Source organism: Pangasianodon hypophthalmus, chromosome 2, assembly GCF_027358585.1.
Source record: "Pangasianodon hypophthalmus isolate fPanHyp1 chromosome 2, fPanHyp1.pri, whole genome shotgun sequence".
NCBI classification, from domain to species: Eukaryota; Metazoa; Chordata; class Actinopteri; order Siluriformes; family Pangasiidae; genus Pangasianodon; species Pangasianodon hypophthalmus.
The window spans coordinates 11,513,334-11,541,320 of record NC_069711.1 but is presented as its reverse complement, the minus strand read 5'-3'; the positions used below and the strand labels follow the sequence as shown (position 1 = coordinate 11,541,320).

At 37.6% G+C, this 27,987-nt stretch overlaps 1 protein-coding gene across 2 annotated transcripts; it reads left to right on the top strand.

Moving 5' to 3' along the window:
• Positions 1-25,348, top strand: LOC113531982 (zinc finger E-box-binding homeobox 2). 2 transcript variants are annotated; one of them, XM_053232167.1, is made up of 8 exons: positions 1-165; positions 15,272-15,505; positions 17,392-17,589; positions 18,962-19,179; positions 19,307-19,415; positions 20,383-21,740; positions 22,387-22,570; positions 23,711-25,348. In XM_053232167.1, exons 1-8 carry the CDS (start codon positions 108-110, stop codon positions 24,307-24,309), a joined length of 2,958 nt encoding a protein of 985 aa, XP_053088142.1. In that variant the 5' UTR covers positions 1-107; the 3' UTR covers positions 24,310-25,348. The 2 variants fall into 2 exon arrangements, with proteins under 2 accessions (XP_053088142.1, XP_053088143.1); XM_053232168.1 differs by lacking the exon at positions 1-165 and adding an exon at positions 11,273-11,449.
• Positions 25,349-27,987: the final 2,639 nt, after the last annotated feature.

The following is a 27,987-nucleotide window of genomic DNA, read 5'->3' as shown; positions in this document are numbered from 1 at the left end:
GGCGCTGATGCGCGCGGGCAGGACGTCAGTGAGGCAGAGCGCGCGGGCCACCCGGAGCACTGCTCTGTCATTCAGCCCGTGACTCAGTGAGGCAGCTACACGGAGCTATGGCCGAGGAGAGCCGCGGAAAACGGAGGAAACAGGCGAACCCACGACGCAACCGAGGTATGATGAAAAAAGCATATATATATTTTTATATATTTATATATTCTTTCCATGCAGTCTGCAGCTGAGTATGAAGTTAGTGCAACTGCAGGCACTACTCACAAGTAGTTAGACGTATGCTAGGCAGTTAGTGAGTAAGTGCATGTGTGTTTCAGTCACTCTTAGCGGAAAGCTGTGTATACCTGTGTCAGGATTTAGACCTCACAGCGATTTATAGTAAACATAGTTGGAGCAGAAGGGCTCAGGAGAGCAGCAGCACTGCACATTCACAGCAAACTGCCAGCAAGATGATGTGCGCCTTCTCCCTCTCTTATCACCTCCTCACTCTCCTGCAGCATCACTAAACTCTAGAATCTGGTGCTATTCGTAATGGGCATGGACACAAACTTGGACGTGGAGTTGTTTGATTTAAACAGAGCGTAAACGTGTGTGGATGATTTATAGGCATTGAGGGAATTAATGTCGTCTTTCATTCATTTCAAAGTTTTACTACAGGGAAATATCAGATGCTGAATGCATATGAAGAGGTGCTGAATTCACCTTGAAATTCCATTATCATTCAAAATATGTATTTAAAAAAATGTTATTTCATTAACTACCACAAACTGGAAACTAGAATAAACAGATTTCTGCACAAATGCAAAAGACCAAGAATAAGAATGTAAGCAAGAGATTCTTTAATGTTCTGTATTTTTTTTTCTTTCATAATCTTGCATATTTTACTACTTAAATATTTATTAACACCTAGGCTTACCAAATCTGTTTAATAATAATATACTAATATTCATATATATATATATATATATATATATATATATATGCTTATCAAATATGTTTAACAATATTCAAATATTACAAAGATCTAAAAACATATTCCTAATATTCCAAAAAATATTCAATTGTTTTTTAGGGATATTTTAAATGCAAAAACAAAATGGTTATTTGTATGCCGCTGCTGCAGAGATTTAGTAAAATGCTTTTGAGTTTGTTGATAAACATATTACCTCTTGAAATAAATGTTCATTTTTATTTTACAGACACTTTTGGTCTGTAATTTATATGTATTTATATTCTTACATTTATAGTTTATTTTCTGAGTTGCAAAGGATAGTGAAATCAAGATTTTTTTTCCCCAGAAATGATTTAAAAATGTCATATTCGAAGAAAACATCTTATCTGCTTACCAGGTGTTCAGTAAACAGATTTTTAAATGGTATGTAATTATAATTTACATACACATCAGATTTAGACATGACAGCGTAGCAGCCATGCTTTTGTTCCACGGCATATTAAACGCTTAGATTCAGGTTGTAGGAAGCAGTAGTGTCTTCTAAGAATTATTGTTAATTTGTTATTTTTTTCACATCATTAATTTAGTTCATATGGACTCATCAGACAAACATTAGTTTGTTTGTCTCCATTCAAAAAAATCAAAGCATAAGCATAAGTGCAGGAGAATCCATGCAGTTACTGGTATATTATTATTTTGTTGTAGGCTGACTAACAAAAAAAGTTCAAGCACCCATTCACCATTCTTCTACCTTTTATGCTCAAGAAAGATACTTACAGCAGATGATGTAGTTATCTTGTGATAGGATGTATCAAGCCACCATAAATAGCTAAGGATATTTGCAGAACCTAGTTATGCATACCTTTGCTGAACATTTGAATTCTCATTTATTTCATTTCATCATGAAACATAAACACTATACATTTGATGTATGTTGTAATATCGGTCTTTAGCACTACATGCTGCACAGTTGATGATTTATGAAATGGTTGTATGGTTTAAGCAATTTAGTGCCTTTATAGATTTTTTTAACTGATTATTAGAGGTAACCTAAAAAAAAACAAAAAAAAAAAACTACCAGCCCTGACCTACCAGAACTTTCTCTTTAGGAGAAATATTAATTCATTATGTGTGACCTTACCGGGAATCATATGGATATTGTGAATGATATTGTCTCATGTTCGCGGATTTAAAAATTCTTTCGGTAGTTGGTAAGAAAGGTTCTTGGCTGGAGATTTAAAGTACATATATCTAAGTATGTGTGTGTGTGTCAGTATGGTGTGATTGACCTTCCTCATCAGTATGCATCATGAGTTGTCAGCTTTGTCAACCTCACACCCCAGTGTAAGTCCTTTATGGCTAATGTTACCATCTACTATGCTACCTCACACATACAGACAGATAGACAGACAGACAGACAGACACACACACACACACACACACACACACACATGCACGCACGCACACACACACACACACACACACACACCCACACACACCCAGCAGAATAAGTGGGCAGTGAGAGGCGACTTTTGTTCTTCACAAGTTATGCAGTTCCTCTATTAGGTGATAATGTTCCTACATGATGCAGTTGTTATAGCTCAACTGTCAGCCACACATTTGTGATGGCAGCATGTTTCTCAGAAGTGTCAACTGGCTTTTTGTGGCTTAAATGGTCAGCTTACAGGAACCCACAGCAAAGGTGACAACTTTCGGTGTAAATTAGGGAGTGTGTGTCTTCATCACATTTTGCATCTTGATGGTGTCTTGCTTGCGTTCTGCTTTCATGGCAAGCAGCATTAGCCATATACAGTACATATGTGAAACACACACATGCACCCCTTTGATTTGGCATGTCTTCTCCTATGTCTTTTCCACATCCGTCTTCTCTGCTCTCTTCTCCTTTGTGTCTTCTGGGATATGAGCATGTGTAGGACAGATGAGAGTGATCTGTGGTGAGAGAAAACACACAGCCAAGCAGATTAGAGATTCTGGGCAAGTTCCCTGGAATGCTGCTTGCTCATGGCTTGTTTCATGGGAAAAGTGACAACAACATAATTCTTAACAATTAACACACCACGATAAAGAGAGAGAAAAAAAACATGATGCATAATGTTTAGCAATTCATAAGGAAATGAATATGGTCACCTGGTAGTCATTTTCTTTATTGCACCAAGGTTCAAACAATGAGATTTGTCACCAAAGCATGTTGAGACTGTGGATCAAATTATCTTTTATTCTTTGTCTTTGGTCCAAACAGCACCTTGAGCTGAAAAAGTTTCAGAACTTTCCTAAGTATTCCGGACATTACACACGCATTCTGATTCAATCATAGAATTACAGTCAACAATATGGCGTATGTGTGCCCTCATATGCGAGGACACAAAATGAAAAATGGAATTAAATAGCCATCTATAGATTAAGGCCAAGACTCTTTTAGTGTTTCTGTAAAAGGGAAGAAGTAAATTAAAATATTGGGGTCCCCGTCCTTGTCTGAGATTGGATCATATTAAATAGTCCTGAGTGACTTTGTAGATTAGTAAATGTAACCTGGGATGCACTGCTACATTCAGCTAAAGCTTGCGACTGAATTTCTGACTTCTGAGTAGATACAAACAAAGAAAACGTCTCCTCAACTTGGAATTCCTCCCTTCCTACTCGGGAAGGTGTCCTCAAACTTGAATTCACCATGTGATATCATAGCATGGCTGCTCAGATCATCAGCAGTAAACGTAGTACAACCTCTCTACTTTTAAAGAGATTATAATAGTGTTTGCTTAAATCAATCAACATACATTAGTTGATTAGACACATTAGCTGGTTAAATCTATCACATTGACCATACTGTTTCTTTTTTGAGAAGGGTACATCATGTACATCATTAACTTTAAAGAAATTAGCTTGTTGCTAAAAAAAACCTACAAGCTTTCATGGAGGCGTTAGTGTTTTTCCCACTTTGTAGCTTAAACATGCCAAGGCTGATAATTCTGAGTTCCGTCTTCAGAGTTAAGTCAAACGCAGCATATGTAGTTCTGATACATGGTGAGAATAGACAAACTACCTGACATGAAAGACGACATCATGCAACATCAGAAGATGAGCTTTTTAAACATATGACATAGTAGGTAATATATTAAGATGCTTAGAACTACAGAAAGTATGTCATGCCGGGTTTTTTTTTTTTCTTCCTTTTTTTTAAAAAAAAGACAGGATCTAGATTTCTTCTTATTGAAAAGTTCTTATAGCGATTCTAGCTGTACTGAAGAAGAGCACATGATAGAGACTAATGTGAACACTTAATATGGCTCTTGTCTCTGGCCATCCTGGTCTTTGACCTGTTATTGGAGCAGAGCTAGAATTCTATTCTGTGGTTGCAGCTCGTTTCCTTTCCCTTTGACCCTCCTCATTTGTCCCCTCTCTTCAACTTTTCCAATTGCCTCCCTTTCCGTGCTTTTTTTTTCAAGTGCCAATTTATTTAAACTCTTTCCCATTTTTCTACATTCTCCTTCATTGATTTCCAAAGCACTCTCTTTGTAGGCAGCTGGGGTCCAGCTGTGTGTTTTCTGTAGTGTGTGTGTGTGTGTGTGTGTGTGTGTGTGTGTGTGTGTGTGTGTGTGGTTCTCTGGCACAGGCTCGTCACAGTGGGCAGTGCACGAAAAGAGTAGGGGGGTAACAGAAAAACTGTAAGTGGGAGTCACTTGTCATTTTGGACCACAGAGAAAAACTGGGCAAGAAATCAGAGAGATTCAGAGAAAGAGAAAACGAGAAAGAGAGAGAGACCGTGCAGAGTCCAGGCTCCAAGGTTTATTAGTGCTGCTGCCTATACGACAGGGCCAAGGCGTCAGCCTCAGCAGGAGAGAGGGATTCAGAGAGACAGGGACAAATAATCAGCACATGGGAACACCAAAAAGGGAAGTGCATGTGTGGGGTATGTGAAAAACTGATAGACATAGAGGTACTGTAGGACCTGAGTCTTAAGTAACAGACTTCACAGCAACTCAAGCTGATAATACTAATAATAAATTCGTATTTTCATAGGAAATTTGCTTCACAGTCCAAAAGGAAATGCACAACAAATTTTAACATTGTGTAGTATTTTGCAATGAGGCTGCTGTTATTGACTAGGTGTGTATCCAAATTTAACACCCTACTCTGAATATAGACATGTGGTCTCTGGACCTGTGTGTGTGTATGTGTGTGTGTTAAAACAGTTGTCCTGGGCAATGTGTGAAGAAAAGGTGAGACTGCATGTGACTGCAATCATCTCATGTTTGGGAACTTAAACTACCACAGCTGGGCCAGTGATGAATCAACATTGAGCCAACTGAGATATTTGTCGAGTTGAACCTTTTGTTTACTCGTGAGGGGCTGTGAGTCTTGGTGTGTGTGCGCACACTTGGGGTGCTGTTTGTATGTGATGTGTGATGTGTCGTGATGGACTGCTGGCGTTTGTCACTTGTGGTAGTGAGCGCCTATGGATAATTTGCACTCTTTCTTACACACAGTTGAAAACACAAATAAACACACACTCACACACACAAACACACTGCACGCACTAACTTTAACCTCAAACCCCAGAGGATTTTTTTGTTCTTTTGGGGGAAAAAAGCGTGTTGCTTTGTAGGGATCATCCAAATATCCTCAGGTCAAAATTCTTATGTATTTCTGTATAGTGGACACATTTGGTCCTCACCAAAAACTAAACACACACAGATTTAAGGTGAATGATGATTAAAAAAAATATCGACCTTGAGAGAGAGAGAGAGAGAGCTTGAGAGTTACTCCCTTTCCCTCCCATTCCCAGTACCTGCAGGAAACAGGTACAACCTAACCACCCAGCTACTATTACACCTGCACCTGCTGCACTGGACTTTCGCTCACTGCTAAACACAGTTTTAGCCTGCAACTTTCATCACTGTATAGAAAAACTTTGAGCATGTAAGGGTTGCACAATGATCCAGCTGCAGAAAGTGTTGTCCATTGGGAAGACTGCAATTTCCAGAAACACAGACCTCCGACCCTGCTATGTGCAGTTTTTAATTTTGGGGGTTACATGGGATGGAATAGGGGAAGATTTTGATCCAGACAATGTACATGAAGGAAGCAAAGCAAAAGTGTGAGTAGAAAGTGTAAGGCATCAATAACTCTGTAATATAAGAAGCTACAATATATGTATGACATCATGATTGTTGTAGATAAATCTTGTCTAAATCTGTAGCATCACCAATGTACTTGTGAGTGTATAAGCATTGTAGATATTTACATTTAATTACATTTATTCATTTGGAAGACATCTTCATTCAAAATGATTTACAATTTAGACAACACAACTCAAGCATACAGCTAAGCAGGATGCTTAAGCGATTAACATCAGTTCTCTAAAGGGGCATGAACACATCTTGGCAGATGAGGCCATTATTAAGCTCATGTAGAGTCAAAGGGTATTGACCAATTCCACAGAGCATTAGGAACTATGAAGTGCTACTATGGAAACCATTAATGTAATGTCATTGTATGGTCATTCATTTTCCACCAAGGAACAAATCAGATATTCTTTAAATGCAATTTTGTCCTTCATTTAATTAGGTTGTGCCGCCACTTTGCCATCTTGCACTCCTAAAATTTTAACTCACCTTCCATTAAACTTAACCAGTGAGTGACTACAGACCTTGAAATTCTCTTCAAAGCAACATAAGCAACCTCACATTGATTACCTGTTCAGCAGCAGACAGAAGAATATAGATGTTAATAAAGTCCAAGTGAATGACAGTAAAAGAAGGAGGCTCTGAAGTGCTGAGTCTTACACAGAGGGTCTGTCACTCTAGAGAAAATGTGGTTCTATAGTTCAGAATTGTTTGTGGAATAGATGAGAGAGAGAGAGAGAGAGAGAGAGAAAGAGAGAGAGAGAAAGAGAGAGAGAGCACATTAGTAATGACATTCTGGTTGAGTATTGCCTCATGTACAGGATATAGCTCATTTAATATAGCAAGCAAAGGTGTGAACACGGCCTCACTGCAACAGGACATATGACGTGCACAGGAGACACACACACACACACACACAAAATCCAATAATAGGAAGAGACAAGGAGATGAAGCAGAAGGCAGTTGAGAGAGAGAGGAGGAGGAGGGAGGGGGTCACCCAAGCCCCATACTGTCGCCATCACCCCCCTCCCAGAGTCCCACTGACGCCACACACTGCTCCTTTTCCCCCAAAACCACATCACACACACACACACACACACACACACACACTTACTTCAAATACGCTACAGCCCGCCAGCCTTCTGCTTTAACTTACAGAACTCAAGTCCCAGTCATATTCTCTCTCTCTCTCTCTCTCTCTCACACACACACACACACACCATCTTCTACTTCCAGTTTGCCTTTTTAAACTTCCTCATTTTTCCTCTCTCTGAAATTCTTTATTCTGTTACTTTTTTCCACAAGTCACACACACAGACACACACTTTGCTGCATTTGCACTTTCTGTGACTTTAATTGGAGTGATTTTAAAGACATTGGTTTAGGTTCCCATGCATGCCAGCACAATCATGCACACACACACACACACAACTTATTAGACAGAAGGGAGTGAACCCTAATGTATACACACACACACACACACACACACACACAGAGAGAGAGAGAGAGAGAGAGAGAGAGAGAGAGAGAGAAAGTGTAGATTATTTCTGTTGTGTAAATGTTGACATAAGTATGCATGGCTTTTTCTGTTTTAGTAACAAAAAATAACTTCTTGGTCTTGAAACTGCTGTGTAATACTAAAGCCAAAGCAGCAGATTTGCTAACATGTATTTCCTGATCACGTCACAAGGTGGTGCTGAGAAATGCCTGTTGATAGCTCTATGAATTCCAAGCCCAATGCACTAGATAATGTAGCATGTGTAAGTCTGTTGTGTTTTTGTCAATAAATTGTACTATTAAATGATGGGCTGTTATTGAAGCAGCAATGCTCAGCCCTGCTTATCTGAGACACATCAGGACCGTGTAAGGAAGCTGAAAGCTTTGGTAAGTTGAGGCAGAAATGCCACTTGAGTCCATAAAAAGAAGAAACAGTCCTACTGCTATGGATACCAGGCATATTTGAGAAACCCAAAAACTAATTTCTCAGCAAGTGCAAGTCAAGTCGAACTAACGAACTTGCACATTATATAGCTGTTAAGCTCAAAGAGGCACTTTTATTTCAGACCCCCTATTAAAACTTCAAAACTTTTTGTGCGTGTGCTCTGAGCTATGAGAATGTTTTAATAATCACGAACCACGATTGTGTGGTTTGTGCAAATGCACAAAATAACGAACCACATCAGATAGCTTAGAAGAGGTCGCAAACATTTTCTTATGTTGGGAGGGGAAGAAAAAGAAAGAAGAAGAAAACAAATTTTGGGGGGAAGGGTTGGAATTTATAGTGCGGTGCAAGTGAGAGGAAAGAGACGGACACAGAGAGAGAGAGAGAGAGAGAGAGAGAGAGAAAGAGAGAGAGAGAAAATGGGAATGAGTGAAATCTGTAACAAGAGAGTTGTTTGGATTCAGAGAGTGGCAAATGTGTGATTATACACTTTCTACATTCTAACATGAAACTACATCTACACAGACACGCACATCCACATGAGCTATATATACATATAGAGATACACGTGTGTATAATACGCACACACAAACACACACAAAAACAACAGAAGTGAGATTTGCACTTAGCTTTAATGATACGTGAGTCAGAAATAGGTTATTGTGGTCAGTGATACCTTCATCTTACACAGCAAAGTAGCCAGCAAGTAGACACCTGTACGAAACCACTGAGGAGATGTGAAAAGTAAGGTGTGGTTGCCTCTAGAGAACACACACACATACACACACACACACACACACACACACACACTAGTGTACATGGTACAGGTACATGCATGATGTACATGATATCATTCTGTACCCAAGATATCAGAATATCAGATGCCTGTGTATAAGGTAAATGTCACATGTTTCACACTGTCTCTCATGCTTTCTCTGTATCTCTCTATCTAGCTTTCTCTCTATTATCAGATGAAAATAATTTCCGCTAAACTTTTACACAGGTTAACCTAATGTCTCTCTGACACATAAGATCTTATGTATGTGCAATACATTATGCTGTAAAACAAAAAAACAGCATGGCACAGAAGTTGTATAAAATGCTCTGAATGGAGGAGTGACAGTTGAATTTGACTGACTTTGCATGAATTTGTTCATCTTTTATAGAATTTTTGTATGCAAGGGTGATGTGTAAAATTATTATTATTATTATTATTATTATTATGAAGTATGATCTGTGGTGAATACATCAGATATTGTTTGATGGAGAAGCTCTATAGGGTTTGATAGATATAAGGAGGTGGTGTGGGTGCAGTCTTGTAAAAGGCTTTGTCACCCTGCTATCGGAGTTCAGCATGGGGAATTTCCCCATGCAGCTCTCTCCTGTGCTGCTTGAATAGATCTGCTCTAGAATGATCTGAGTCAAGGGTCTCTCACTGTGTCACACATTCTCACTCACAACTACAGATCACCCTCTCCATGTATGCGCTTTCTTCCCCCGTCTGTCCTTCTCAGAAATCTTGTCTTCTTCCCGTCTTTTTGCGAGCTTAGTTGATTAGTGGTGCGTTTTTGGGACAGACTCAGAGGGGCGAACCCTGTTATGCATCAATATACAGTCACTAGTGAGCGCTCGCCTGTCACACCAGGATAATCAGTTCAGCCTGCTGTCAGTGGCTGAGAAGCACCATATTCACACTTTTTAGATCAGGCCTTTTATTCAGAACATTACATTTTAATTCAGTTTAAGTCTGATTAATTCCATGAGCCGCTTAGAGATCTGTGATATATCACCATGGGGTCCACAATATTACCAATTTCATTCAATTTAATACCATTACGCTGTTGCTGACTATCAATCACTATCAAAGTTGTTACAAGCCATACTGAAGGGGTTTAATCAAAATGGATAAGGTCAACTTGAATCCAGTGTTAATAAAATGAAGAATAGTGAATTTGATATGATACAAAATATTTCATATATACATTTTATATACCATATTTAAATGCATGGGATAAAAAAGCTTTGTGTCCAGTAAATAAATATGATGGTACACATTTGCATAGCGCAAAGCCAATTACTGTAATAGTTGGATTATACTTAGAAAATGAGTGTACTGCAATAAGATGGTCTTTTTTCCCAATGGAAGGGATATCAGGTTTAAATAAGTTCTGGGTTCCTACATAGTGAACTGAAGAACTGTGTGGTGCCAGTGGGTACGAGTGTCCATGCATACCAAATTAATTACGAGAATCAGGTAAGGATGAACATGTGTGGGTGGACTGATTATGACTATGTATATGCAAAGAAGTCTAGGCATAATTTGTTTCAAACATTGTTCCAATGTTTTTTCATTTAAAAAAAATGCAAGATAGGTTTTATAAATAAGCAAAGAATAATTTAATGTCTTTCACACATACAAGCACATCTTAGAACATGACCGTGTCCACACATGCACTCACAAACACTCACTCATAAGTTCTGCACACAGATTTATCTCTGTATATAAACACGATATCCACATTTATTACTCCAAAACTACTTGAAGAGTTTTCACTGCCACAATAATAAAAACCAGACCATGTACAAGCTCAAAGAGAAAAACTACAACTACACTGCTGTTAGTGTTTGTTCAGAGAAATGGCTGTTACATTCAGTCAGTGTGAAGAGAAATACAAAACTATATAAAACAAACAAGCGTTGCTCACTATTAATGAAGATTCTAGTGAGATGTCATTTAAGGTGCTGAATGTGCTGCACGCAAACTCACACATACCTCACCTTAGCCCCTTTATAAGAGCACACAATGTCACATGTGCTAGTCACTGACACCCACTATACTGAATAGTGCATGTGACATTATGTGCTCTTATACACAGCATGACACACTTTGAAAGTGTGCTTGTAGTCAATGTGGCACTTCAATTTTAGCTGAGGAAGCAGATTTTCTCTTCTTAAAAACAACAACACCAACAGTGTGACACGCATATTAATAGTGCATCTTTACTTTTGCATTTTCTTTGCTTTTTGTTCTTTAATCTAATCTTATTTACATGTGGTATATTTGTGTACCGGTCCTCTAAAAATGACTAAGGCTTGAGTAAGATTTTGATGTGTTTATATGTGTCTATGCGCGCATGTGTGTGTGTGTGTGTGTGTGTGTGTGCGTCTCAGAGATAGTGTGTAGGAGAGCTGTAGGGAGTGTTGTAGCTGTGATGTGGTGTGTGCGTGTGACTCATTGTCAGAGTTTGAAAATAGCGGCATCTGATAATTTCTCAAGCGTTTTTCATGTTTTAAGGAATGTAGAGGTTAAATGGTTTTTTTTTTTTTTTTTGGTCTTTAGCAAAAAGTCTGGAATAAAATCTTCATAGTGGATTTATGTATGAACAGCCTTTACCTCACCTACAGAAGGTAAAACACAAATTTTGATCTGCATTTGTACTTTCATCTGTTCAGACAGGCTGAGTGATGTTCAGTAGTGAAGTACAGTCTGGATTATCAGTGATAATGATTCGGAAGCCTCATCTTTAAAAAATAAAAAAAGTAGTGCTAAATGCTTACAAAAAGCTTCAGTGTAGCCTGAGAAACTGAATTCTACATCTTAATCTGACATACTTTTTAAGTTTTCATGTGGCTTCCACTGTACTGATAAATCTCTCACACTGTACATTTGTGTACCGCAAGAAGCAATAGAATAATTTCGATTTTCTTGGGTTTCTATACCTTTTTGCACTTTTCAAACAACACTAGCTTTTGAAATAATTTCAATTTAGTTTTCATTCTCACATAGTGGTCACAGTCTTTGTGTGCAAAAACGAAAGCTGAGAAACACCTACATACATTAACACAATGGTATTGTATATTCCTGAATATATGGTGTTACGATACAATTTCATAGATTTTTTTTTTGTTTTTGTGTATTGTAACAACTATAGTGATGATGAGTAAAAGTACATATATAATGACAATGAAACTAAGATAATGCCTAAAACTGCGATTTTTTTTTTTTTTTTTTCGGTCTGTGGTAGCAATGTAATTTGAAGCAGGATAAAATACAGAATTATTTACTGCTTTTTTTAACTGCTGTCAAAAATAAGGTCACCTTATCATCATATATCTCATTAAATCCTTCTCTTTTTTTTTTTTTTTTTTTTACACAATCAAATATCTTTTCCACTCTTTTCGGATTTGCCATTACCAGAGTAGATTGTAAAGGTCATAACAATCATTTCTTAGTTTTTCGCTTTCCTCCTTGTTATATTATGTTACACATAATCTTCTGTCCTGCGATCCTATCAAACTGTTAAATGTCCCTATCATGTTTAATATATTTGTAAATTCACTTTGTATCACAAGCAATAATCACTTTAAAAATCTCTCTTTCCAAGCCATTATGGTTTTAATTATTTATTTTGAAATGATTGGCAAAGTTTTAATTTACATGAATGCAAATTAAGTCAGAGCTAAAGTTTTTTTAGTACACAATTTTTTGTAATGCTTAGTTTTACATGGAAACGCCAGAACAATAATACATTATAATACATTAAAACATTTTATTATTATACAATTCGGGAAATACATTATGAATGTATTTCCCAAAGGTGTTTGTTTAGATTGTATACATGAAGAAAAATGGGTAACTTTATACACTACACAATAAGACTGAAAATAAATAGTGAACGGACAAGAAACTATACATAAAATCTTTCAAATCTAGACCAATCAGTCGACTGGGTTAGGTATAGCGCTGTTGGTGAGAACTGACTCGGTTTTGCATACACAGACATGAGAATAATTGGCGGCTGCTGTTCATAACTTATGGGAAACTGTACCAGTACTGGTGGCACAGCTGTATAACTGTAAATCCTGAAAGGGCGCATATTATTTCTTGGTTTAAAAAAATAATTAAAAAATGAAATTGTGAAACAGAATGTTTTGCCAAATTCATAGAAGTAGATCTGCAGCAAACCCTCCATCTTGGTTTTGCTGCGTCTTATCAGTTTCCACAAAAAATTATGTCAGCAAAAATCATGACCTGTGCTTGGCCTGTGGCACTGAGAGCATCACAGCAACAGAATATGATTTATAAAAAAGAATTGACAGTGCCCGTGGATATGTGAGCACATGCCATAATGAAGACTCGGTTAAGTCTTACACTCACTTGATTGAGTTGGATCATGGCTTCACTATTCTGCACAGTCATAACATGAAAGGTCACGTTGTGCACAGTGTGCGTATGTGCACGCAAACATAAGGCCTTGTCCAAACCCCAGGCTCGTTGGGAGGTGGTGTCATTATTTTGTTGCTGCTCTGTACAGTCATAACAGAAAAGACCAAATTGTTCACTCTGTGTGTGTGTGTGAGTGTATGTGTATGTGAGTGCGTGGGTGTGTGTGTTTTACCTGGTCACAAGTGTGTATTACTCATGGATGAGCAACACCGGAACTTTACATGCCATCTCACTCTCTCTCTCTCTCTCTCTCTCTCTCTCTCTCACACACACACACACACACACACACACACACACACACAGAGTCAGCACTGCATTGTTATTTCCATCACAGTCGAACTGAAACTGCAGCTTCCTGCCACATGATGCCAACAGGTTTATACTTCAACTTATTAGACAGAAGGGAGTGAACCCTAATGTATACACACACACACACACACACACACACACACACACACACACACACACCAAAGACACCACTGTTAACTTCATTTTTGGTTTGTACTAATGTATATCGTAATTAAAGCTAATATTTTAAAACATACAAAAGACCAAAAAGTACAAAAGGTAAAAACAGTAAATAAATAAAATAAAATCTTAGATAGAATTTACATAATTAATCCCAACGAAATTATATTCTTCACTTTTGTGACTACATACATTTTCCTATTAGTTATTGGGGTAATAGTCTGTTGGATTGTACTGCATTTTATAATATTACCTGTAATTCTGAGTTATGAATCTAAAAAAAGCATGGTTATCAGGGGAAAACTACGAGAAGTGTATACAGTCTTGTTCATATGTTCGTGGGTATTTGGTTGCTTATATTATACATCATATATATATATAAATATATATATATATATATATATATATATATATATATATATATATATATATATATATATATATATATATATATATATGGGCATTTTTATATTTCGAGCTTTCAATTTTCATTATTACTTGAAATACAGAGCAAAAATCATTTCTAAACTAATTGTAGGACAGAGAGATAAGCTTTTTTCGTAAACATGCTGGATCATCAGTCTCATTTTCAGAAAGCCAGTAACAGCTGATACAGTATTAAGTTTCTCTCACAGATACTTTATGGTACATAGATATCTCACTAAACACTGTTTCACTGAAGCAAGCTCGACTGAAAATAATAAGAAAATATATTAAAATATGTTAAAAACAATTAGACTGACTGATTAGTATCACTCTTTATCTTTTCGCATTTTCCTCAGTGGTAAAACATACTCCTTTAAATAATAAAATGTCTTTTAATTCTTTTTAATTGTTCTTCAGTCCTTCATAGCACTTGAAAAACAATTATAATAAGTCACGATTGTGGGTGCCAAGTCTCTACAATATATAAAGGCGCTATAACCATGTGCTCCTTTCAGTGAATTTCCTGTTCCTCATTTCTGATTTATTCCTAAGTAAGTAGCAAAATTTTTATTGGGGTTGCAAACATAAAGTAATAAAAAGAATGAAAATGAAATTTTTAACTGTTATTTTTAATGATTTAATTATTTTAAAATAATTGTTAATTGTACTATTATTTTTTTTTAATAATTTGTACATCTTTTCATTCTGCTGAATATATTTGTCCATTAAAGATATTAAACTTTGCCTCAAAATCAGTCACACACATTAAACTATTCCCCATGTCTGATATTCACAAATCAGTATCAACAGTTGGGCTCTAAATTAATGATTGGTTAATAATAAACACAATAAATCTAGCCCTAAATTAAAAAAAAAAAAAAAAAAAAAAAAAAGAGTTTCACTGACACTTTACTGCAATATTATATTTATCTGGTATAGATGTATCACTTGTAGCACAACTATGTGTTTCTCATTATACATAATTCAACATATAAGGAACACAAAAATCATGAACATCATGGTTTGCCATCAACATGTATAATAAACGTAATCATATATCTCTCTAATTAATTAACATTCTCTCTTTCTCTCTCTCTCTCTTTCTACAGAGTGCTCTCTGGGCTCTGAGGGAGAGGATGAGGTGTGTGCATGGGGGACGGATGCGCAGGATGAAAGAAATGAACAAGATAAGATGAGTCTGACACCCAGCGAGGGCACAGAGGCTGGAAGTCCCTCTCGTTCCACCCGCGCCCACAGTCTGAGCCCCTCGCTGGAGCACTGGGACGAGACTGAGAACACGACCCTCCCAAGTACCACCGGAGAGAAAGAGAACAGTGCATACAGTAAGTAGCTATGATTACAAGACCAGATGTGTTCAGAGATGAAAACTCCTTACCCCTGTCAATTCTTTAGAAAATCAACAGGCCAGGTTTAGAAAAGGAGATCAAAAAGTTCTTAAAAAGCGCTTAAAATATCAAACGACATACAGGCCTCAGTCTTATACAGATCTTACATGTGAATTTAACAGACATTAGTCTGTAACATCTGTCAGTAATAAAAAGTGAACAAAGACTTCACAAATTGAGGACTTACAGAATACAAATTCAACCGTTATCTTACCTGACAGTGCTTATCCAACTGAAATTTATACTGACTGATTTAACATTTATTAACATAAGAGGAATCGTTTTCTTTTGGATATGCACTTACAGCTACCTACTATGTTTAGTTATGATGTATTAAGCATGATTACAATCATTGCAGTAGTTGTGACTCCAAACCAGTTGCCTGACTTCAGCAATTTCCAACACCTACGAGATATTAGAGATGATAAATAACCAAGCTGTGGACGGAAATTGAAACTTCTTGCTAGCATTTAGATAACACAGCAGTATCAAAGGTTATTTTCAAAAAGTCATCACATCATGCATGACAAAGGGCTTTTAGCATCAAACAAGATGACGTTCCCATTCTAAAGTCAAAAGTAAGTAAGTACAGCTTTCCTTTTATATTCATCAAGATTAAAGACTTATGCATATCATCTAAAAGTCATTGCACACTCGTTTTCTCTCTCTAATGAAGAAAAAGAGAGTCTGTGCAGCAGTTATGTACACTGCCTCTTCTCTGGCCGCAGTAGAGAAAGCTGGAAATACGATGCCAACATCTGCAAACATTTGAAAAATCCTCCTCAAAGTCACAGCGCAGTGCTGGCATTTATCCTCTCTTTCTTTTTATATTATTATTTGATAGGTTTTTTTTGGCTCTCTGGCTCTTATTGGTCTCATGGGAGAATCTCAAACATTTTCCTCATTTCAGCTCTCATCATTCCCATTACAGAGCCCTTTAAATTCCCACTAGAAGCCTTTTTTATTTTAATTTTTCTTTAACAAAGAGTAGAAAAATATACCCCAATTCTCTTTTTTTCTGTGGTGTCCAGTATGGTTCTTCTCAAATCTAATCCCGTAATAGAGTTCTGTGTTTTCTCTGCTGTTACATACCTGATTCGACTCATCCACTATTCCCTTTTTGAAAAACCACATACATTTCTCATTTCAGGGGATCATATTCGCACATTTTTTTTTTACATGTGATTATGCGTGTAATATGCGAAAATGTGAAAAAATCACATGAAGGTGCATTTCACCGTGTTATCCCCTGCGTTTGTGAATTCAAGTGAACATGTGAATAATATGTGATTTTTCATTTATATGAACAATAAGAAGCATGCCCTACATGTAAAACTAAATGAATCGTGAAAAATCATGAGGAAAAATGAAAAAAAAGAAAGAAACAATGTGAAAAATAACATGAAGTTATGTAAGTAAAAACAAATTCACACGTGAATCGTGATTATTTACATGTGATGAATTTACATGTGATGTACTGTATGTGCATATTCTGTAAGGGTTATTATAACCTACATAGGCTAAAAAATATAACATATAAAATACATCTTTAAAATTGGGGTGAAATTGAAAAATGGTATGAACTCAATAAATTAAACACCGCAGGACAAAAAAATGCATGTGTGTAAATATCCAATTTTTTACTGCAGCTGTATAGTGCAGGCAGCCCGCGCAACCATTAGGTTTGGGTTATTACTACAACATGGACAGTGGAAGATTGTTGAGAATTAGCAGAAACTTTTTTTTTTTCTGAAGTAATTATGACATTGGACAGCAAGACAGATGTTGACTAACATCAGCACACTCTGCCCCTGTTCAATCAGCACAGAAAGATGCCCGTGTAGTGGAAGACTGGACTGGGTATGACTTCCTCATGCAGCTGAGAAAAGTTTCCCACCTTCCTGACTCACGACACAGCCAGCAACACAACGGCTCCATCACTTCCTACCACACAGCTGGTGTGCAGGACGACACACTATCCATCCTGTCACCAGGAGTTCAGGAGTCACCTGAGGGAAAAGGTATATCATTCTAAGGCTGATGGAGGTTAGGATTTGGAAATATTTTTCTGTGTTGGAACCAGAATTAGAAAAAGTTAACACCCGAAATGGCAACCGTAGCGAATTTTCTTTGCTCAAATGTTTCAGGAATGTCATTACCAAGATTCAAACATCACAGGGCAAACAGTTTACATTATAGTATTAGTATTACATTACATTAAAATAAATTTCTGTGTATTGTTCACTGGTATGTTTTTACTGATACAAGTCACTTATAAAATTTAAGCCAAAGTGCTTTACACTTGAACTTAAAATGATATTTATATAATAGAGAATTTTCTTCTTCTTCTTCCAATACAGTTTTAAATAAATGACCTGAGTATTTACAGACTTAAATACTTTTCATGCCTGTATTACTACATTTAAAAATGAATGAATACATTATTTGCCATTGAGTGTACTTCAAGTATATTTATAAATGCTAGCATATCAAAAGTACACTAGAATTCTCCCCACATATACATAAACATGACAGTATACCTCAAGTAAACTGTACATCTCTCAAAGTAAACATTAGTATATTTGTATTAAGCTGGAGAAACATGTAGCATACTTGAATGGACTTGAATCATTATCTTGGTACATCTGAGCACACTGTGTGAGCTCGCTACTGAAATTCAAGAGGAGAGTAATATATGAGATTACTGGGGTCTTTATGCTATCGGGGAAAAATGGAGACACGGGAGTTAAGAGTCTTTATTTTTCTTTTGATCCAGTTTATGAGAACCATAAGATATGATACAATTTTTTTTCAGAATTTCAGAATTTACTTATGGGAATTGTGTGTTTAGGCTGACCTAGCAGACACTCAGCCAGGCCAGATGTGACCAAATACAGTTAGTGTGAAAAGGTCAAGACGAATCAGGACAGCTCAGCAGCTTGCAATAACCAAATGGGTGTTGAGAGGAAAAATGAAAAATTCATTAGGAAAAGCAGGGTAACAAATAGGGGGGTTTGCAGCTAACAAGTAAATTGTTAGTCCAGGGAAAAAAAATATGAGAAAAAAAACAAGACTGAAAATTGCATGAAGACAGTAATTAATTATATGTATTATATATATATATATATATATATATATATATATATATATATATATATATATATATATATATAGAGAGAGAGAGAGAGAGAGAGAGAGAGAGAGAGAGCAGGGAGTTATTTAGTGGTTTACTGGCTAGAATTAATTCCGAATAGTATGCTTTTACAAATTCAAAAAAATCAGCAACAATCCAGAAAAAAATACTAAAAATACTTTAAAAAATAAATAAATAAAAAACTTAAAATAAAAGTAACCTTCACCTTTAGTAACCAGTGTTCCCTTCCTGATTAACAGACGCATACCCTGGGAGCCCTGATCCTACAGAGACAGAAATGCAGGTGTGTCCATTTTGCCAGCGGTCATATCAGCGGGGCACCTATCTCAGAGAACACATGAAGTTATGCCAGGAGAGGGAGGGAGGGCACACTGTGTGTCCACTCTGTGGCTACAACACTCCGTACAGGGCACAGATGGAGCGGCACATGGCACTTCACGCCCAGGTTAAAGAGAAGGTGGGACCTCGTCCTGTGATACATGGCTTCAACCGACTACAACATAAGAATACTGAAATATTGTAAAAGTTGATCACAGTGGAAAGTTCAGTTTTCCTTGGTTTTCTAACGCGTGTGTGTGTTACAGAATTCTGTGTCTGACCCCAACATGGAAAACCGGAAGTTTAAGTGTACACAGTGTGGAAAAGCCTTTAAATACAAGCATCATCTTAAGGAGCATCTGCGTATTCATAGTGGTAAGAAAAACTTGCTTTCTAATTCACATAATCACTGAAAAAAATGAAAAGAAGTTTCCATACAATTACATACAAAATCTTGTTACAGTACCCAGTGAAACTGTGACTAATTACTCCATAGCTTTTTAAACAGTTCTTGGTAATATGCCGCACAAGCAAATATGCACATAAAACTAATATATTGTGGTGAGTAAGATAAGGTGTTAGGAAAGGCTACATTTTTGCTAATAAAATCATGGTATGATTTTATTTTTTATGTATATGTATATTTTATGTATAATTAAATTTATAAGTGTGGTGTGCTCATGCATTTTGGTTGGATTCCAGACAGAAGTAGAAGTACTTCTGTGGTAGTATTAAGATTTTGTCATTTAATTATTTAAGACTCTGATCAACCAAATTAACCAATTGTGCCATGTTAATAACGTTAATAAGCATAAGAAACAAAATACCTTCATGAACATTCCACTGAATATGATTAAAATAATATGCTAGTAGTAGGGGAACGTTCACGTCTCACCTTATAACAGCAGATCTAGCCTTCTTTCTTTTCTCTTGCAGTACATCTCCCATACTACATTGGCTATAACTTTGATATCTCTGTACTCAGAGTGTATCTAGCTGACTAATAATTTTCTCACCATAACCAATAAAATATGACTAAAATATGACTAAGAGATGTGTTCGTTTGACGTCTGGAGTGGTTAAATAAGGAAGAATCATAATGATGACTTTGTTGACCTTATATGAACATCATTATAGCACAAAGCAAGACAGTGTTATTTGGTGCAACTTTATAAAATCACCTTTGTATATTAACCACCCATGAATAAGCATTTGGAATTGCCATAAAATATTTCAAGGTGGGTTCAAACCTGAAATCCCCAACCTGCCTTCAGCTACACCTCTGGTGGTGAGTCAGAGACATGTAGAAAAATCTGTAGTAAATATTGTTTTGTCATTTTAGGTGAGAAGCCCTACGAGTGCTCCAACTGTAAGAAACGTTTCAGTCACTCAGGCTCCTACAGCTCACACCTAAGCAGCAAAAAGTGTCTCAGTGGGGGTGGCTCAGGGAACGGCACATATTTCAATGGCCACTCTCACTCTGCCTACCTCTTCCAACCCCCAGCGTCACCCCCTGTAGTTGGAAGCAGGAATGGTAACAGAGGGAAGAGCTCTCCTTATGCCACACTGAGTCATTGCTTCACAGAGCAACTAGCCAATCAGGGACAGGAATCTATTGCTTCTGCACTCCGAGCTTCGGATCTAAGCAGACCTTGGGATTCTGTTGCAGCCATGAGGATGGGGGTGTTAAAAGGGACTACACTTTTGCCCTTACTGCACTCTGGTGGCAAGTTTGAACAGCTCCTGCAGGAAATGCTCCGAAAGGAAGTGGGGAAGGATGAGCAGCTAGGAAGCAGGCAGGACAAGGAAGACGAAGACACGTCAGAAAGAAGAGAGGGGAAAAGTGATATGCCTGTCTGTGCCGTATCATGTCAGCGTTGCTTCCAGCTGTTTCCAAATGAAGTTGTTCTAAAGCAGCATGAGAGATATCTGTGCAAGGGAAAAGATGAGCAGAACGCTGCACAGATGCACTGCATCAAAGATGGATCACCGCTCAACTTCTCACGTGTCTCCCAGAAGCTTTACGACACACAGAAAACTCCCACCACCCCTAATGGAATGACCAGAGAGCTCTCTTCTCCACAGCGGGCATCCTGGCATTCACTTCCACAGCAGCTCCTTGTGCCACTGCAGTCACCTTTGCACTTCCGCTCTGATCCTGCACATGCCTTCTGGCCAAACAGAAAGACAGACAGCCCTGGAAACTCCAGCATCATGAGCCCGACCTCGCCCTCACTACAGGAACACCGACGTCCAGGTTTCGGCTCTCCATCAGTCACATCACCATGCCAGCCTCTTCAACAGAGACCATCACCTAGATCAGAGGGTTCTCAGAGTGAACCTCTAGACCTCTCCATTCCCAAACCTCGGAAAGGCTCTGAGCCTGGCTCAGACTGCAACGGCAGCTCACCACATACAGACCGCAAGGATGCAGAGCATATGACCAGAAGGTTAAGCCCACTATCCCATCACGAAGTAGGCGGGGCCTATAGACCTTTATTTGGAAGTGCAGTTTTTGGCAACTACCCCTTTTTTAATCCTATTATGTCAAGTGGTCTTGCAGCAATGGGGCGTAATGGGCTGACGTCACTTCCTCTAACGCCACCAGCACCCAGTCCGGGGTTTCTCTCCCCCATAGCATATATGATGGAGCCAGAGTCTGAGACCATGCAAAGAATGCATCAAGAGATAAATATCATGGTGAGAACACATGCTGAATCAGCAACCCAATCTGACAATCTGACTCCAGACACCATGTGGCCACTAATTATAGTTCCTTCTTTGATTAGCTGCCAAAAGAAAAGAACAAAAAATGCAAACTAAATTTGGGGCCTGTTTTAGGTACCCTATCACATATATTTTAATGAAATTTTGCAGAAACATCCTCATTAAAACCCTTATTAAAACCTATACTGAAACCCACCCACAGCCCCTTCCTCAGCTTTTAACAATATAAGCAATTTGTACTTTCATTTCAGCTCAGGGTCTCTTATTCAAGAGTACATCATCAGATAAAGAACTATCTTTAGTGCTACATAAAGAATCATAACAGGCCCTCATTTGCAGACTCTTAGGCTGTTGTAGGTTGCTCTTGATGCATTTGTTTCCCCCATTTGTGCTGTAAACAAGCATATTACTCAGAGGGGAATTCCAGCCCCAACATACGTAAAGGGCAGAGATAATGCAAGCCTGTTTACACATAGTTACACTCATTCACACTCATAAAATGACTTCACAAATGAAATGCACATTTTACACCGTAGAACATATATTATTATTTATTCAGGGGCTTCATATTCTATGTTGTCACAGACCCCAATTAACAAAACGAATATGTGTCTTTAAGGGTGATGCCAGAACTCGAGGAAGTCTGGACTACCTTGCTCTGATGGAGGAGGGGCTGGATGGAGACCATGGTCCAGGGAGAAAGAGACTCAGGAAGACAGAGGAAGGATTATACGCCTGCGACATCTGTGACAAAAGCTTCCAGAAGAGCAGCTCTTTGCTGCGCCACAAATATGAACACACAGGTACTGACACAGCACCTCTCTGAATATACTACTGCACTGTACAACAGCAAGACTGATATAGCTTTGTGGTTGTATGTTTCTTCTAGGAAAATTAATTGAATGTAACAGTACATAAGAGATTTTATTAATTAGGCAGCAAAGAGGAATTTACTCATACCAGTCATAATTGTGTTATTTTTGTGTCATGATTATTGAAAACCTCGGCAGAAGTACTATTCTGGAGTTACTGATATTGGTCAGGATGTTCAGAACACAATAAAAACTTCTCGTTCGTTCTGTAGCCTTCTGCAATATCAATATTTCACAAGTGAATATTAACATAATAATAAAAATTTATATATACTCTGCAGGCCTGGAAATTATATTTACAAAACCTTTTATCATTTGACACACTATATTACAGAGATTGGTGTATATTATTACGTAAGTAATAAAACACAACGGGGTATGCTCTTACAGGAAAATAATTAATGACAGGGTTGGGTCACCTCAAAGTGATTCTTTTCCAAAAACATCACAACCTGAATTGATTTATTCCCCTTATCCTACAGCAATTTGCCAACATTAACATTTTTTAAAAATTTATTAACACCATGTCATACTTTGTATCTGTTTATACTAATGTTAATGTTGTGGAATGTTCACAAAACAAGTTAGTTCCTGTTATCACTTAGATTATTACAGGTTATAACAGGTTTCCTGTCCTTCTTTCTCTCTTTAAATTAGTAAGACAAAAAAAAAATAATTCAGCTTGTCATGTTACAGACAAACAGCAAAGCTCTCTGTCATGAAGTATTTTGTGTGTCAGAAACCTTGTGTGCCAGAACTTTGTGTGATAGAAACCTCTGGAGACTCTTCCCAAAAATGCTAAATAATTGTCTCCCCACAGGAAGCTTCACCATATCAACAATTACATGGTTTTTTCATCTGTTTATGTGGAGAGTCTGCCATGCAAGTTCCTGTGAATTAGCTATTACAATAGAAAGGATAATATATTAAAATGTGTGCATTAATATATGCCTGTGAGAGCCGTGCTATTACATTACAGCTTTGTGGTATCAATCAGAATATATCACGTCTATTTAATTGCAAAAATGGAAGAGCCATGCAGCTGATTGTCTTTTCTTTCTGTCATTTTAGGAAAGCGGCCACATGAGTGCCAGATCTGTAAGAAAGCATTTAAACACAAGCACCACCTGATTGAGCACAGCCGGCTTCACTCTGGAGAAAAGCCCTATCAGTGTGATAAATGTGGAAAGCGTTTCTCACACTCTGGCTCCTACTCACAGCATATGAACCACCGCTATGCTTTCTGTGGTCGAGACAATGACCCAGATGCCCAGGTAGAGGAGCAGGTTTTGAGGGACACAAGTGTCTACGCAAACTCGCACACCAAGCTTCATCCTGGGACAAGAGACAATCCTCTCATGCTGGACACAGCCACATTCCTCAGTGATTCCAGCCTGGACGGGGCTCCACTAGGATTCAGAGCAGAAGAGGAGGAGGAGGAGGAGGAAGAAGAAGAAAACTCACTTAGTAATCATGCACACAAGAGTAGGGTGGAGAGAAGAATGGAGATAGAGGACAGAAGCAGACATCTGGAACAGTCAAGTGAAGATAGTAAGAAAAAAAATGAAAAGGAGGCTAAAGGACAGGACACAAAAAATGATCATCACAGCAGAGAGATTATAGTGGAACATGATGAGGAACAAAGAGACATGAATCAAGAGACAGTATGAATGCTCTGCACAGAGAACTTACTAAGTTTTGAGTCAATTTGCCAAAGATGTGTAAAAACACAAGGACAGTATTGTACAGAACAGAATTTGAATGCCTTAAAGTTCCGCCTCGTGCCTTTGGATCTATGCTGATTCAAGACAATAATGCAAAACATGCACACCATGTGTTACTATGAATACAGTGACATACACGCACAAGGGCTAGGTAACCAAAACTGGACTGTATATTTGGTGCTCACTAAATACTGCATTTTCTAAAGCATTTTTTGACCAGAGATATCATCATCAGAGAAGTACACAGGCAACCCAATCTATCACAAACACAGTATAATATTTTTAAGAAATGAAAGCCACTTTATCTTCACATAAAATTACACGATTTTTCTGTGGATTAACCCAGGTAAACAACCACACATTCACTTAAACGAAATTATAGCATTCATTTTCTTCATTTCATTTTTGTCCCATTTTCCTGAAATCCAAAAGTATTTGCACTCTCTAATGTCAAGTTGCCTGTGTTAAAACATGCGTTCTGTGCATCATGCCTCTGTGATAGATTCTAGGATAGAGAAAGAAGCAAATGGTCTATGCAGGCTGTCAAACTCTGAAAAACCTGCTACATATGAGAACTAAACATATTGTTGTTGCATACTGCATTGTTGCATGAGACCGCAGAGAGTGAGAAATATGCTATTACTGAGGTTTGCTAATGTGTGGTGTTTAGCTATGCAAGGGTTCAGATCAATGCACAGCACCTGTAGCATTCAACTGCCCAAGCAGAAAATGGTGCTTTTTCCAGGTTTGGTTCCAGCTTTATCCTGTTTCATAACTGTTTAAGTAAAGTCAGTGTTTTTCTGTCAACATGTAAATGTTGCCAAATGTATATCCCTTTAAGCTATTTAAATATTCTGTCTAAATTGCATCAGTGTTGCTTTTATACAGCAACACTGTACCATTTTATAGAATTATTTTACCATTTTATAGAATTATTTGTTTGTGCATACAATTACTTACAGTCTAATAAAGTTGTACATATCAATTCTCAGGTTTTTAATAGGCGCAATGGTCAGTTTGAACCTGGTATGTCTAGAATAAATTGTTTTTCCTTTTCTAAATGAGAGAACTATCTTTAAATATTTAAAATTTCATGTAGTTACCTCAGGTTTTTGATAATATATGTACTAGCTACATTTTATAAAGATTCTTAACAGAATGAATCATATTCATCCCCTGATGAGCAGTAAGGTCCCCTGTTTACATTCTGAGTCAGATGTGGACTTTGGGCTGTCCCGAAACTGCTTAACTACATAAATTAATATAAAAAAAGGAAATTAATTTGACACTGCAACACCACTGTGTTCATCCTGGCTTCATAACAGAGTAATATACGAGAGTATATAGAGAACAGTGAGTGCTGATCAAATAGAATATGTACAATTTTTAAAATTAATAAGATAAAACAAAGAACACTCAGAAATAGACAGAACAGCGTGGAACAAAATTCCACCAATCAAAACAAATAAAACATTTTAAGAATAAAGACAAGATAACAGTAATGGACAAGATATGAAGACGCAGCAGGATAAAGCTGACATCCCTGTTATTTGCAGATGATGTTATTCTTGTGGCACCTCCAATATGCACTTGAACATTCACTGCTGAGAGTGAAGAAGCTGCGATGAAAAGCAGCACCTCTAAGTATGAGGTCATGATTCTCTCCTGGAAAAGATTGGGATACTCCCTTCAGGTGAGGAGTGAAACCTTGCTCCACCCTGGTGAAGGAGTTTAAGTATAAGTATAAGACTGAAAAACAGATCAGTAACGCTGATCAGGCGCTGTAACAGTCTGTTGTGGTGAAGCTCAGTTTTCGGATGAAGATCTCAGTTTACTGGTCAGTCTACATCCTTATTCTCATGGTCATGAGCTATAGGTAGGGACAAAAAAGAATAATGTTGCTGGACTTTCTCTCAGTGATAGGGTGAGGAGCTTATAAGGATGCGCTCTAGTCAGCTCCTCGTAGAAATGGGTCAGGCACATCCCACCATTCCTCAGGGGGAGCAGGAATCTGCTGGCCAGGGATAGAGAGGTCTGGTCTGACCTTCTCAGCCTGTTGCCACTGCAACCCCCATCAGGAAAAGAGGAAAGGGAATGAATTAATGAATCAAATTGACAGGTTTCAGAACACCTATATTACATATAGCCATCCACTGACTGCCTGGTTAACCTGGCAAAGGAAGTAATGGAAGCTAGAAACCTAACATACACTGGAAAGTGGTTAACCCTGCAGATGACCTGTTTTGTGAATTTTGGGCATACTCTACCAATCATAGATAACAGCTCCAACCCATCTGGTTATGGCTACAATATAAAAGTAAAAAAACACCTGATCCCTTAATGTAGTCGTTTAACTTGCCTGTTAGACTGAGGATGATAACCCCATGTCAGACTGATATTTATACAGAGGGCCTTTCATATATGTGAGATAAACTGAGTACCCCAGTTAAAGATTATCTTTGGGAATTCTGTAGAACCTAAAACATCATGGGATAATCTTTTCACTGTTTTGAGTGCAGTAGGAAATTTTGCTAAGGGAATTAACTGGCAAGCCTTTGAAAAAATAACCACCTAAATTGTGTCTATTGGAGAATGGTAACTCTGTCAGGAAGTCTGTACTAACATGAGACTGATACTGCTTCAGAACTGACAGGGTTAAAGGAGACTAAGTCTGCATGCAGATCTAGTTATCTCTGGGACTAATCAAGGACACAAAAAAAATAATTTTTGCCCAGAGTGGCTGTTTCTTGTATTCCAGTGTGAGCAGAACTGGGTGAACCTTGCCTCATACTTTATTAAGTGTTCCTTTAAATTGTTAAATGCAGAGGTAATGGCTAATGTTTTTTTTTTTTTTTTTAGTTTTATCTCTGAGTAATGAAGTGAGTAGGGCAGCTAACATTCTAAAATCTTAAAAACGTCTCATATAAATGTTCTTGAAACCCAAAAATTGTTGTAAATCTCTAATAGTTTTAGGTTGTGGATACTCCTCACTGCTTACACTTTACTCTGATCTATAAGCACTCACTGCCTATTAAGATTATATCCTAAGAATAAGACTTTAGACTTGTGAAACTCTATGAAACATTTCTGCCTTGACATACAGCCCATTCTGCAATAGTCAGTTGAGTATGAGACATGCAGTTGCAATCAGTAAAATTCAAAACCCCAAAGAAAGTAAGGATTTATAACTTTAAACTTTTCTGCAGAGTTAGATTTTGCTTTAAATTAAGTAATTAAGTAATTAAATACAGCAAATGACAAAGAAAATGAATGATGCAGTATTTTACAGTAGCAGGATATTTTGTTGATACTGCCATATCACAATTATTCAACCCCTATATGATATTGCTGATTTTAAAACCTCCTGCTAGTCTCTATGACCTAAAGTTGGGTTAAAACATGGTTATCCCATTGTGTACTCAATATTGACCATTAATTTGCTTCAGCTGTGAAGTGTTAATATATAAATACCACCCAGGGATGTGTTCAAGGTGTGTGGCAACCATGGTGAAGACTAAGGAGCTGTCACAAAACCTGAGAGAGGAGATAATTTCATTGCACCAAAAGGGCAGTGGGGATAAGAAGATTTCCAAGACCTTGAACATTCCTAGAGACACCACTGGG

What these genes read in the sequence shown, in the direction of transcription:
- LOC113531982 (XM_053232167.1), top strand. Translation starts at nt 108, where the DNA reads ATGGCCGAGGAGAGCCGCGGAAAACGGAGGAAACAGGCGAACCCACGA. An exon ending in ACGCCCAGGTTAAAGAGAAG is followed by an intron (nt 19,180 to 19,306) that starts GTGGGACCTCGT and finishes TGTGTGTTACAG; the next exon opens with AATTCTGTGTCTGACCCCAA. An exon ending in GCATCTGCGTATTCATAGTG is followed by an intron (nt 19,416 to 20,382) that starts GTAAGAAAAACT and finishes TTGTCATTTTAG; the next exon opens with GTGAGAAGCCCTACGAGTGC.